The sequence below is a fragment of the Austrofundulus limnaeus genome, unplaced genomic scaffold, assembly GCF_001266775.1.
Source record: "Austrofundulus limnaeus strain Quisiro unplaced genomic scaffold, Austrofundulus_limnaeus-1.0 Scaffold224, whole genome shotgun sequence".
NCBI classification, from domain to species: domain Eukaryota; kingdom Metazoa; phylum Chordata; class Actinopteri; order Cyprinodontiformes; family Rivulidae; genus Austrofundulus; species Austrofundulus limnaeus.
In genome coordinates, this window is record NW_013952626.1 from 811451 (window position 1) to 823390 (window position 11940).

Genomic DNA, 11940 nt, shown 5'->3' on the forward strand with positions numbered 1-11940 from the left:
GATTGCCACACACACACACACACACACACACACACACACACACACACACACACTGAAGACGAGCAGAAATGGCTGCTCGTGTTGGTGTGTGTGTCTTCTTCACACTCCTGTCAGTTCAGTGTGAACCAGCTCGGTGCACGGAGGTGGATGTGTGCACACCTGTTCTCCTGGATCACAACAAACATCAGCAGGAACGTGTTTTTAAAGTCAGCGCGTTCAGACAGGACTTCTTCCTGCACCTCACACCGGACTCTGGGTTCCTGGCAGCGGGCAGCATCCCTCCGGAGGACTCCAGCGCCCTGAGGAGATGCTTCTACTCCGGGACGGTGAACTCCGAGCCGGGCTCGTTCGCTGCGCTCAGCTTGTGCAGAGGTCTGCAGGGGTGGTTCTCCTACGAGGGCACGGAGTATTTCATCAGTCTGAGTCCTGAGGAGGCTGCAGCTGCTGAGGAAAGTGGAAACTTCTTGGACCGGACGCACATGATCCACCGCCGGAGCCGCGCTCTGCAGCGTCAGGGGGCCAACTCCAGCAGCAGGTGTGGGGTTCCTCTTGACTCCCCCCTCAGCTTCTCTCTGGACAAATACAAGCACCTGAACATGATGGGGGGTCTGACCGAAGCCGTGTTGAAGAGCTTGGGGAGGTCCAAACGGTTCGCTTCTGTACCCAGGTTCTTGGAGGTTCTGGTGGTGGCAGATGAGTCCATGTCCAGGTTTCATGGAGACGACCTAAAGCACTACCTGTTGACCCTGATGTCAGTGGCAGCGAAGCTTTACAAACACCCCAGCATTATGAACTCCATCAGCATCGTGGTGGTGGGCTTCATGGTGATCGATGAGGCCAACAAGGGTCCGAAGGTGTCCAGGAACGCTGCACTGAGTCTGCGCAACTTCTGCTCCTGGCAGAAGAAGTTAAACAAACCCAGCGACAAGCATCCTGGGTACTGGGACACCGCCATTCTCTTCACCAAACAGGTAGGAAGTGAGGCTCAAATCACTTCAACAACTCTGGATGCTTCTGGACATTCATTGTGTTGTCCGTCTCTACTTACACATATGGTTGTAAAATCACAGTCAGTTTCATAATACAGGGAAATTATCTGAAGTAATGAGAAACCTGACATTTGGATTGATGAAACTGGCCCTTCATATGGGTAGTGTGGAAAATATACTGTTTCATAATCAGTGGTGAGACAGACATTTTTCTCAGGGGTGACCAGACTGGGACCACTACTCACACAGGGGTGACCAGACTGGGACCACTACTCACACAGGGGTGACCAGACTGGGACCACTACTCACACAGTGGTGACCAGACTGGGACCAGTACTCACACAGGGGTGACCAGTAACATTACATAACATTTTACCTGAAAGTTTCTGCAGTTATTAGTGTTTCAGTCATTTCCTCATGTCCTCATACAGGCAGTGACTACCTTGTAATCATGGAGTCAGAACCATTTTAAAAGGTGGGGACACACTGTTGGGGGGTCTGAGGGTCCTCCGCCAGAAAACTTTGAACAAAATAGATGCCATTTCCTGCATTCTGGTGTATTTTACCAGGTTGTTTAACATACTTTTACCTACATGAATAAACACTTGATTTAATAATTATTTCAGAGACAGATTCTTCATTAAACTACTTCCATCATCCTGTTTTTAATCTCACTGCTACAGCTGAGATAAGATTAATTAATGTGACACAATTTATCACATCCAATGATTTTACGGGTGCTTTTTACTTTTATATTGTTTATTATTGATTTATTTTTAATTGTACCACATCATTGTGCCACATAATTATGACCTTCAATTGCATGTTTAAAACTAACATTAATAACTTTACCCAATGAACAGGTGCAATACTGATAACCACCAACAGTGAATTTAGAGGAGTGTTTCACTTTTTCTGATTTAGTCATACGCTTACTCATAACTAAAAGGGGCAGGGTATCATGCAGCCTTCAGAACATAAAATGACACTGTGTGTTATGATGACAAAAAAACATTTGTCACCATGTCAGATTACATAGGCGTATGTTCTGTTTATAAAGAAAACCATCACTTCTTTGTTACTTCTTTGAGCTTAGTCAAGGTTCAAACTGTTAAACACTGTGTAGGGGTCACCTTGAGTGAAGAAACAAGATTTACTGCCTCGAAGCAGGCCTCGGACAGGCCTGACGAGACGACAGGAACTCTGTCACAAACTGAACTCTATTTAGGCCATGACAGGTCATTCTAACCGTGGAAGAGAACCTCTCAGTTCTCTTAATCAGATAATGGACAGAACAATCTCTTCTGTTCGTGATTCATTTGTCGTTTAACTAAGAATGTTTATGCATTTGTTAAATCATGATAATGACTGTCACAAGAAAGTGGAACCACTTCTTTTCTTTTATCGTGCCTTAAAGATTTATAACGGTATAAAAAATCACAGAGAAAATGACCACCATGTTTTCATTGTGTTTTTATATAAATCACTGTTTTTATTTTACTGGGAACATAGTAATATAATTGTGGATTTTTCTTGAGAAAATCTTACATTTATCTGGACTTAAGGAATGGTTCAGACTGATTATAAATCAGAAATGTTAATTAATCATCATAAATGTTTTGCAGTGATTTCTCTTAGAATATATCTGGAGAAAAGCTAAAGAAATGTTATCATATTCTGTTGTTGGACAACCACAGAATTTAACCTTGGCTGGCGCCTGGCTGGCAAGTCTTTATCTTTCTTCCTTTTTCTGACTCATCTTAACGCTTGAGGGCGGAACCATAGTCATCCGCTTCTATTACTAACATGGACGCCTTTGAGTGACACACACTTCTTCCTGGATGCCAAACTTGGAAGGAADGCTGAGTTTCTCTCCGGAGAAGCCAGTTTGGCTCGTTAGGTCTTGCCCATGAGCCAACTAGGGAAGATCTAACGGCCAGGACTCGACACGCCAGCCGGATGTCCCACCCGAGGCTTCTCACCTCCAAAGTGTGTTTTAACTCCCGAGGAGAGATTTTATTTTGAAAGGAGGCACCGGATGTACAGCTTGAATCTTTCTGGCTTGGACTGAAACAGATGAAAAGTTACCTAAAATAACACCTTTCTCTCCAAGGAACAGTGAGCGAGTCGATTAAAAAGTTCCCTGACTGATCGGAGGTGAGACAGTGACTACCCACGGGTTGCTTGAGAAGCATCACCAGGTAAAACTGACGTGTTCAGGGTGACGTGTCATGTGGAAACTGAGTGCAGAAGGGACGTGCTGATCCGGGTGGACACACTCTTGATAAAGTAACATTGGTAATAATACTAACATTACTTTCCTCCTTTTCTTTGTCTTTATTTGCCAAAACTTAAGCTGAAAGTGCCAGTGAAATTGTTTGGTTGTAACATCAGAACTGACGTTTTACTGTTCTATATAAGTAATCTGAGTTTAATTTGAATTAAAATTCGGACGCGAGTTTTATCTCATTTAACTTTGAAGCTTGTTGTAGGAATAACCACAATTAGGTGCAACTTATGATCTGGTCAATTTGTGTAAATAAATGATTGCATAGTCTTTATGAATCAACTTGAACTCGTCTGAACGTTCACTTATTGTGTCACTTTTCACTTCACACAGTCAACATATTAACAAGTAATGAGAAAATACCTTGGTAAAACTTTCCTCATAACCTTGTGTATGAGAGATGTAGGAAAAGCTTAATTCACCCTAAGCCTCTCTCCTACCACTGCCACCAAGTGTTCAGGAGGATTATTACACCCCTAAAGGTTGTTTCACTGTGTAAGGGGTGTGTACAGCAGGGTGGCCAAACATTTGTCTGTGGTGGCCATGACCATCTTTGGCCACCCCCTGGCTCCGCCCCTGTTCATAATCTGGACAAAAACAACCAGATTTCATTGCTGCAATAAGAGGGATCAGCCTGGACACAGGGACAGCTGGAAATAATAACTTGTAAATGATGAATTGATGATGAATTAAGTTTTTTTTGTATAAAATTACAAAAGCCAAAAATAAAGATCTAACGACACGTATAGTTCCAAGTTATATATGAAAATGGACATGTTCTGGTCAAAAATAGGTTATAATTAACTGTCAGAGAAGAGAAGTGAACCAAGCAAAGAAATCAAAATCCAAATGAAAATATAAAAAACAACAATCCACCTTTACAAGATGCATTCTCAAATCTTTTCAGTGTTTGTAGGTGTCGACCATCAACACGTCAACACACTTGACAAGTTGTAGACCGACACTCCAGCAAGTTGACTGAGATGAACTGTCAGACACTCACTGGAGAGGAAAAGTCTGAGTGGTCTACATTTATGATCAGAGTGGGTTTTTTACACATTTGTCTTGAAATGAAATTTAACTTCACACAACTGGTCACGTTACATGATAAACCTTTTTTTACTTTATTTTGTAGCAAATTACACAAAATATACTTGGTCCATGCCTAAAATTTCTCACAGTTTTGTAAACGTCTAAGTCCAAAACGAAATGATGTTCTTCACATGTAACACAGTTAGGTCCAGATCAAGGAGTTTATATAGAAGAGCTGGAGAGGCAGAACTCCAGCTTCAGGTGAAGTTCACCTGAAACTCATCAGACTGAAGAAGTCTCTTGGAGGAGAGACGAAACGTTTCACTAAAGAAGAACCATCCAGAGGACCTACTGATTTTTATTTTGGAATTGTCCAATTCCTTTTGGTCCCTTTAAAAACAGGGCAGCACGTTTAGGAGCTGAAACTCCTGAAGCCTTCATCCAGTTTTAATGTGGAGACCCTCAAATGAGAGCTGAATGTCTGGACTTTATGTCCATGAACATTACAGAACTATAAGCTGAATATGTCTCAGTAAACAGGTAAAAAGACTAAATGTGTGTCATATGGACCTAACTGTACTGGTCTGTGTGTGCAGGATCTGTGTGGGGCCACGACCTGTGACACACTGGGGATGGCAGATGTTGGGACCGTGTGTGACCCAAAGAGAAGCTGCTCTGTTATTGAAGATGATGGTTTACCCTCTGCTTTTACAGCTGCTCATGAACTTGGTAAGACAGCTGTTCATGAGGACTGGAAACTGACTTTGTGCATTTCAGAAGGTGAGGTTAGCTCGAAACAAAGGGCTGAGAAGAACTGCAGATGAAAAAAAGGGTTGAATGTATTTTACAGATGTATTGAACTGATATATTTCTGCTCAATCACAGAGGAAACTGTCTTTGAAAGCTTTTCAACTTTTAAAACCAACAGTGGGACTGTGATTCTAAAACCAGAGTTCAAAGATCCTACATTTATTCTTTCCAGTCACTTCATGTTGCAGTTATAATGTGTGTTTTTAAGACTAAATGTGAGTCAAATCAAAGCCAGTCTGTTTGGGTCCCTCAGAGCTGGGCTGGGATCTGTTCAACATTTTATATTTGGTATGACAGCAGAAACTGGCAGGTAAACAAACTCTTTAAACCCATTCCTGTGATTGGACCTGAGCTCATCTTCAACAGTTGGACTGTTGGTAATGATTTATACCAAAAACTAAATGACTGAGCTGCACAGAGAAGATGCATAAAACAATCTGAATTACTAACAGCTGCTCTTATTCAGGACTTCCTGCTGGAGATTCAGGTCCTGAACATTTACAAACCAACAGATTCACATTGTGACTTATGTTGCTTTGTGTTTCTGACAGTGGTAGATACAGTCATTTTACCTGAGTCGACCCTTTCCTGTCTGCTGTCTATTTGCTCCAAATGTTTTTAAAGTCTGAGTCTCATACTTTTCATTTTCAGACTCATGAAAAAAAAATACTGTAAAAACTAACCATAAACTGTTTCAAATACAAACAATGGGCCTCATGCAAGAACATGTTCATATTCTTCTCCTAAATTTCTCTTACTTTTGTTCGTACAAAGGGTTCGTACGAACATGTCACGTCAGATTCAACAAANAGCTGCGTAAATTCACCTGTTCTATCCAGCTGCTCGTGCACGAGAGAGGAGATTAGCATAATTACCACCCCAAAAACACCATATAAGGCTGTGTTTCCTGCCTCAGATACCAGGAAGTGTCCATTCATAAATAACATCGCAAAGTAATAAGGACTTTACGAGTTCACAGATTGAAGTTCTGCTCTCAGGGATCCAGAAAAACAAATTTGTCCTTTTTAGCAGCGTCAGCTGTGGAATTAAAGGAGCTGCTAAAGCCGAGGAATGAAATAACTACTGCTGTTACTGCTGTGTCTCCTGTGGGTCGTTACAGTCACAGAAATATAAATTTAAATCATATTCATCTCTCTAGTCCTGCTCCGGTTTACTGTGGTCAAATATTTTTTAATTTAAGTGTAAAACAGCAGTGTTACATAGTTTTCATTTATTCAGCAGATGAGCAGTCACACCCCCTCCCCCTACAAGTTGTGTCAGATGTGGTTCTGAAAAGATGCATTTAAAAACGTTTCCAAACTTCAATTAATGTATAATTTAAGTTGTTTTTTAGTTTCAGATTTTCATATTAATATTGTAGTGTTATTGTCATGGACTAATTATTTATATCTGTTTCACCTTGACACTGTCCATCACTCGTATCTTTCTGAAAGCTCATTTCGGCTCGTAGTCTGTTTGTTTCCGGACGTCAGGACTCCACAACGGACTGAACTCTCTTGGTTGATAACAGACTCTTTGAGCTGGGAGCCCTGTCATTGGCTGGACAGTATATTTGGCAATCTGTGATTGGTTGTAAACTGTCACATGGTGTTAACATGATGTTATATTACTGGCTGTTTTCTGCTGACGAGTCAGTCACAATCATGCAGAATTTCCTGATTCAGTTCTGTTTGTTTGTCGCTCATAATTAAATCATATTTGATTATGATACACGCAGACTTTTCTGGTATTATTCCAACGCGTTTCTGCTTTTTGCGACAACAGTTATATAACAGCATTAAAAGCCAATTTAATTTAATCTAACCAGTTTATGTTGTTAGTCTACATTATTAGCTACATTTAAAAGTATAATTCCAGTTCAAACAGAACAACCTATTGTCAACATAATTATGGAGTGTGATTTATTTTCAACTCTAAATATCAGGACAGACTGTAGCAGATGTAGCTTAGAACAGTGGTTCTAATCTTTTCAGACTTGTGTACCCCTGAGCCATTTAGTCACACCACTAGTACCCCTTCTGTCAATCATAATGATGATTCTCCAAAACTATAATGTACAACAACTGATTTATTAAATGAAAATTATTTAATGTTCTAGAACGTTTAATTCTCAGGCATTTTCTTCTTCATAACTCAAATTAAACATAAAGATAAAAATATTGCCTTGAAAGTGAACAAGCAATTAAATAAATAAACCAGGTAATGGCAGGTGCAGGGAACAGCAGCGTCCAAAATACATCAGAAACTCACCTGAAATAATCTAATTTTTTTTTCAATTTTATGTCAGTTCCTTGTAAGTATGTACGTGTAAGTGTGTGTTTCAGTTCCTTCACTCAGTCTGCATTTTCCACTTTGCAGAAATCATAGGGCCCTACATATCCCAGTCCTATTTTTATTTATTTATTTATTTATTTATTTTTACACACCTGGGACATTTTTCCATGTACCCTCTGTAATATGCTCATGTACCCCAAGGGGTCCATGTCCCCCTGGTTGGGAGTCACTGGCCTACAATGAAGATGTTCGTGGCTTAAACAAGTAGTCTAATCATTAATGGCTTTTTAAAGTGTTCATTACTTTTTACTCAAGTAAAAGTATGAAAGTACTGGTTTTAAAACTAAAGTATAAAAGTATAAAGTATAAAAGCTTGAATTGATACTTCTATTTCCAAAAAAGTATTTTTAAACCCTAGTATTTATACGTCTACTTAAGTAATGAATGTGAATACTGTTTATGCACAACAACAAACCTCTGGAGGATCCTACAGTTTGAGGTTCATGGGACTCCAGAGGCTCCAGTAGCTTCAAAAGGCTGATCTGTAACGACATTTTAGCAGCTGCTCTCTTAATCAGATTAATTTTTCTAACAGAAACCTTCATCATTATGCCTTTATCTGCACAAACTCCTCTGTGCTCTGAATCACTGACAAATCTCTTTACAGTACCATGGTCACGCTTCAGTTTTCATACCTTTTGGTCACTGCATTATCTGGTGTTTTTGGCAGCAGAGATCCTTTCTCTTTCCCACATCACCTGAAACCGGTGGCCTGTTTAAAAATGTGGAACATCCTTCTTAAGTAGTTTTCCTTTAATTGAACTCACCTGGTAAACTAATCAGCACAGGTGTCTGAGATTAATTATAGTGATCCAATGAGCCCTGAGACACAATGCCATCCATGAGTTTAATGGAACAAAAAATAAACACTTTACAACACTTAAATCCAGTTTGCATAATAATTTGGAACACAGTATAAATAGCAAGATACAATATGGCAAAATACATTCATCAGTCATTTTTTATTTAATCTCAAGATCACCCTTCTGTAATTTCAACACATGTAGAAGGTATATAAAACCAACAAAGTTACAACATTTTGCACATTTTAACATTAAGTATGCAAAAGGCCTGTTAAAAAAGACAGGAAGCAATGTCCTAAAGAAAAAAATCTCAGGACAGGCATTGGTTTAGTCTCTCCTCACATACAAAATGACAGCAGAATAATCTAATCCCAACAACAGTTCAGTTCAGAACTAAATATGTTGGGCAAAATGAAGAGGATTTAATTCTGTTTAGGAAACAAAATGATTTCAACACAACTGATTTTTAAGGTGTATATTTTGTTTTAAAGCTTCATTTCTTCCTGCAGTCCAAGCTGAGTTTGATTTCTGTGAAATGCGGTGCCTGTAAATGAATTCTTTCTGTGCAAAAGTTCTCATATTTATTAGTCATCAATGAATCCAGCCAGCAAGGATTACTAATCAGATTATACTCAACTAGAATGAATTGCATGTTGTCCCTCCTGGCAGGTCACATCTTTAGCATGCCCCACGACAATGTGAAGGCATGTGAGGAGGTGTTTGGGAAACTAAAGGACAACCATATGATGTCACCGACACTGATTCAGGTCGACAGGAGCCAGCCCTGGTCTGTGTGCAGTGCAGCTATCATCACAGAGTTCCTGGACAGAGGTCATGGTTAGTGAAAACTCTCTGCAGATCTAACACAATACACATGAATGACTAGTTATCACACTGTGTGTGTGTGTGTGTGTGTGTGGGGGGGGGGGGGTCCATATATGATCCCCAGTGTTCTCCCATGATGCTCTGCTCTTCAGATGTCTTTTAAAACAAAGCTGAATTCACAAATACAACAGTTAGGGTGTTTCCACACTGAAGCAAAGGGCAGTGACTGTTTTCTCTGAGTTTCACAGCTAAAGCTGGGGACCTTTCTGGGTAGAGTTTGCATGTTCTCTCCGTGCATGTGTGGGTTTTCTCTGGGCACTCCGGTTTCAGAATAGCCGATGACACAACTGTTCTCTGCCTCATTTCAGATACATCACATGTAGCCAGCTACAGACAGCAGATCAAAACTTTTGTTCAGTGGTGTGAGGAACACTTTCTGACTCTTAATGTCCAAAAGACCCAGGAAATGATTTTTGACCCAAAGGCAGTTGGAGACCACTCACCAGTGGTTATCCACAATCAAGTAATTGCCCAGGTAGATTCCTACAAATATCTTGGAATACAAATAGACAACAAACTTTCGTGGACTGGTCAGGTTGAATATGTCTGCAACAGGATCCAGGATTACATTTCTTGCGCAGGTTGAGGGCCTTTGGTGTCAGTCAGAAAGTGATGCTGCTAATTCACCATGCTGTAATAGACAGCATCATTAGGTATGGCATTTCCACCTGGTTTGGTAACCTGTCTGTCCATACGAAGGCCAAACTCATCTGTCTTACACAAAAACCTATGAAGCTGATGGAAGTCAAGCAGCATCCCTCACTTCAGACCATTTTCAATGAAACAACAACCAAACAGGCCCAGAAAATCATCTCAGACACGACTCATATTCTTTATCCAGAGTACCAGTTTCTTCCTTCAGGTCAGCGTCTCAGAGTTCCCACATGTAGACTGAACCGCTATAAGAACTCATTTGTTCCACTTRCTATTAAAGCCGTAAACAGTAACAAACAGTAACCATGAATTCTGATTTTAAACAATGATGTTTATGATTTTAAATTGTACTGACATTTTCTTTTATGTACTCTCTCTCTTGAAATGTCTTATTCTAAATATGTGTTTTATGTGAGGATGTAAAGTGTCTGTGTTGTGGGTTGTTTGAACTGTGTAGCAGTCAGGTTCTGTACCCAAGACAAATATCCTTTGGGACAATAAAGTTTATCTTATCTTATCTTATCCTAGCTTTTCTTTTCTTATCTTATCTTATCTTATCTTATCTTATCTTATCTTATCTTATCTTATCTTATCTTATCTTATCTTAGCTTATCTTAACTTATCTTACAGACCAATAACTTGACTGTTAGGTTAATTGATAACCCTGCCTAGGAGAGAGTGAATGGTTGTTTGTCTCATTTGTCTCTATGTGTGTCTCTGTGATGGACTGAGACCTGTCCAGGGTGTAGCCCACCCCTCCCACTGTGACTGCTGGATATGGACACCAGTGACCCTGAAAGGAAGAAGCAGCTTTAGATGATGGATGTTTGAAATGATGTTCAGTAATGGGGACATTGCACTGGCTTCCATTAATTTATTCAGCCTAACTCTGACACCTGACTCTAAACCTAACTTCACAACTTATTCCTAAACCTGACCCCTGACCCACCAAGGCATTTCTCCTCTTGGGGACTAGGCTTAGGTCCCCATAAGTACCTGTTGGTCCCCACAGTTAAGTGTGTATGACAAAAATGGTCCCCACACAGTAGGTAATACACGCACATACTCAGACACAGGCAAAGACATTTTCACTCACCTTATACTATTCACAATAGTAAAGTGCAATAATAAGTAATTACCAGTAAAACAGCAGTAAATAACATGACCCAACTGTTAGTAATTGTGTTAGTTTGTGTGTGCAGGAGACTGTTTGTTGGACCAGCCTCAGACCCAGCTGTCTCTCCATGAGGACCTGCCTGGCTCCAGCTACAGCCTGCACCGTCAGTGTGAGCTGGCCTTCGGACCAGGCTCCAGGCCCTGCCCTTACATGCAGCCCTGTTTAAAGCTGTGGTGCACCGGGAAGGCACGGGGACAACTTGTGTGCCAAACTCGTCACTTTCCCTGGGCAGACGGCACGAGCTGTGGCAACGCCAAGGTCTGCTACAGAAGCACCTGTGTTGATAAGAACAGCACCATGCACATCAAGGTAAGACAAGAGAAGACATCCTTGTTCTTCTTTTACCTGGTTATTCTTATCACTCAATAATTACCGTATTTATTCAAGTAAAATACGTAAAATTAAATCCATAAAATCATCCATAATGTTGGGGGGTAGTACTATACTCAGATAAATATTTTAACTGAAATATCAGCTTCATTCACAAAATTGTTGAGTCCGAAAATGAGACCACGACGTAAAAAGTGGTTGAAGCAAGCTTACCACTGACACTCCTCTGTGCTTCAGAGTGAGATAATAACAGATCCATCAGGAGACATGATGTGAAAAAAGGATAAAAAGCAGTCCTGCAGCTCAGTAATGATAACAAACTAATGTCGTTAGTGTGTGACCGAGCCGCTGCTGGAACAGCAACCACGTTCGTCTGTAATGGCTACCATCTACCGGTGTTCTGAAAAAGTTTGTATCCCTGAAAAAAGTTTCCCCACCAGAGGGGGCGCTCATGAGTAGGAGGTAATAAGCTTTCCCCCACAAGATGGTCCAAATCTCATGTGAAGTGTCTGACTTTGTGTTGGCGCCTCCTGGTGGACTATGAGTAAAATGCCAGAATTCATATGATGTTGCTACAGCTGATATACAGTATATTTGTTGTCAAAATACCTTTTAGTA

The 11940-nt window shown here is 40.5% G+C and overlaps 1 protein-coding gene across 1 annotated transcript in view; it reads left to right on the forward strand.

Annotated features, from left to right (window-relative positions):
* Positions 1-23: 23 nt before the first annotated feature.
* The window catches only part of LOC106525380 (A disintegrin and metalloproteinase with thrombospondin motifs 15), a gene marked incomplete in the record, with an annotated part of 27159 nt that continues 15242 nt past the window's right edge, over positions 24-11940 (forward strand). Inside the window, 4 exon segments of the mRNA XM_014019606.1 lie at positions 24-971; positions 4905-5037; positions 8946-9113; positions 11018-11301. Of these exon segments, the coding sequence (XP_013875060.1) occupies positions 69-971; positions 4905-5037; positions 8946-9113; positions 11018-11301 (1488 nt within the window).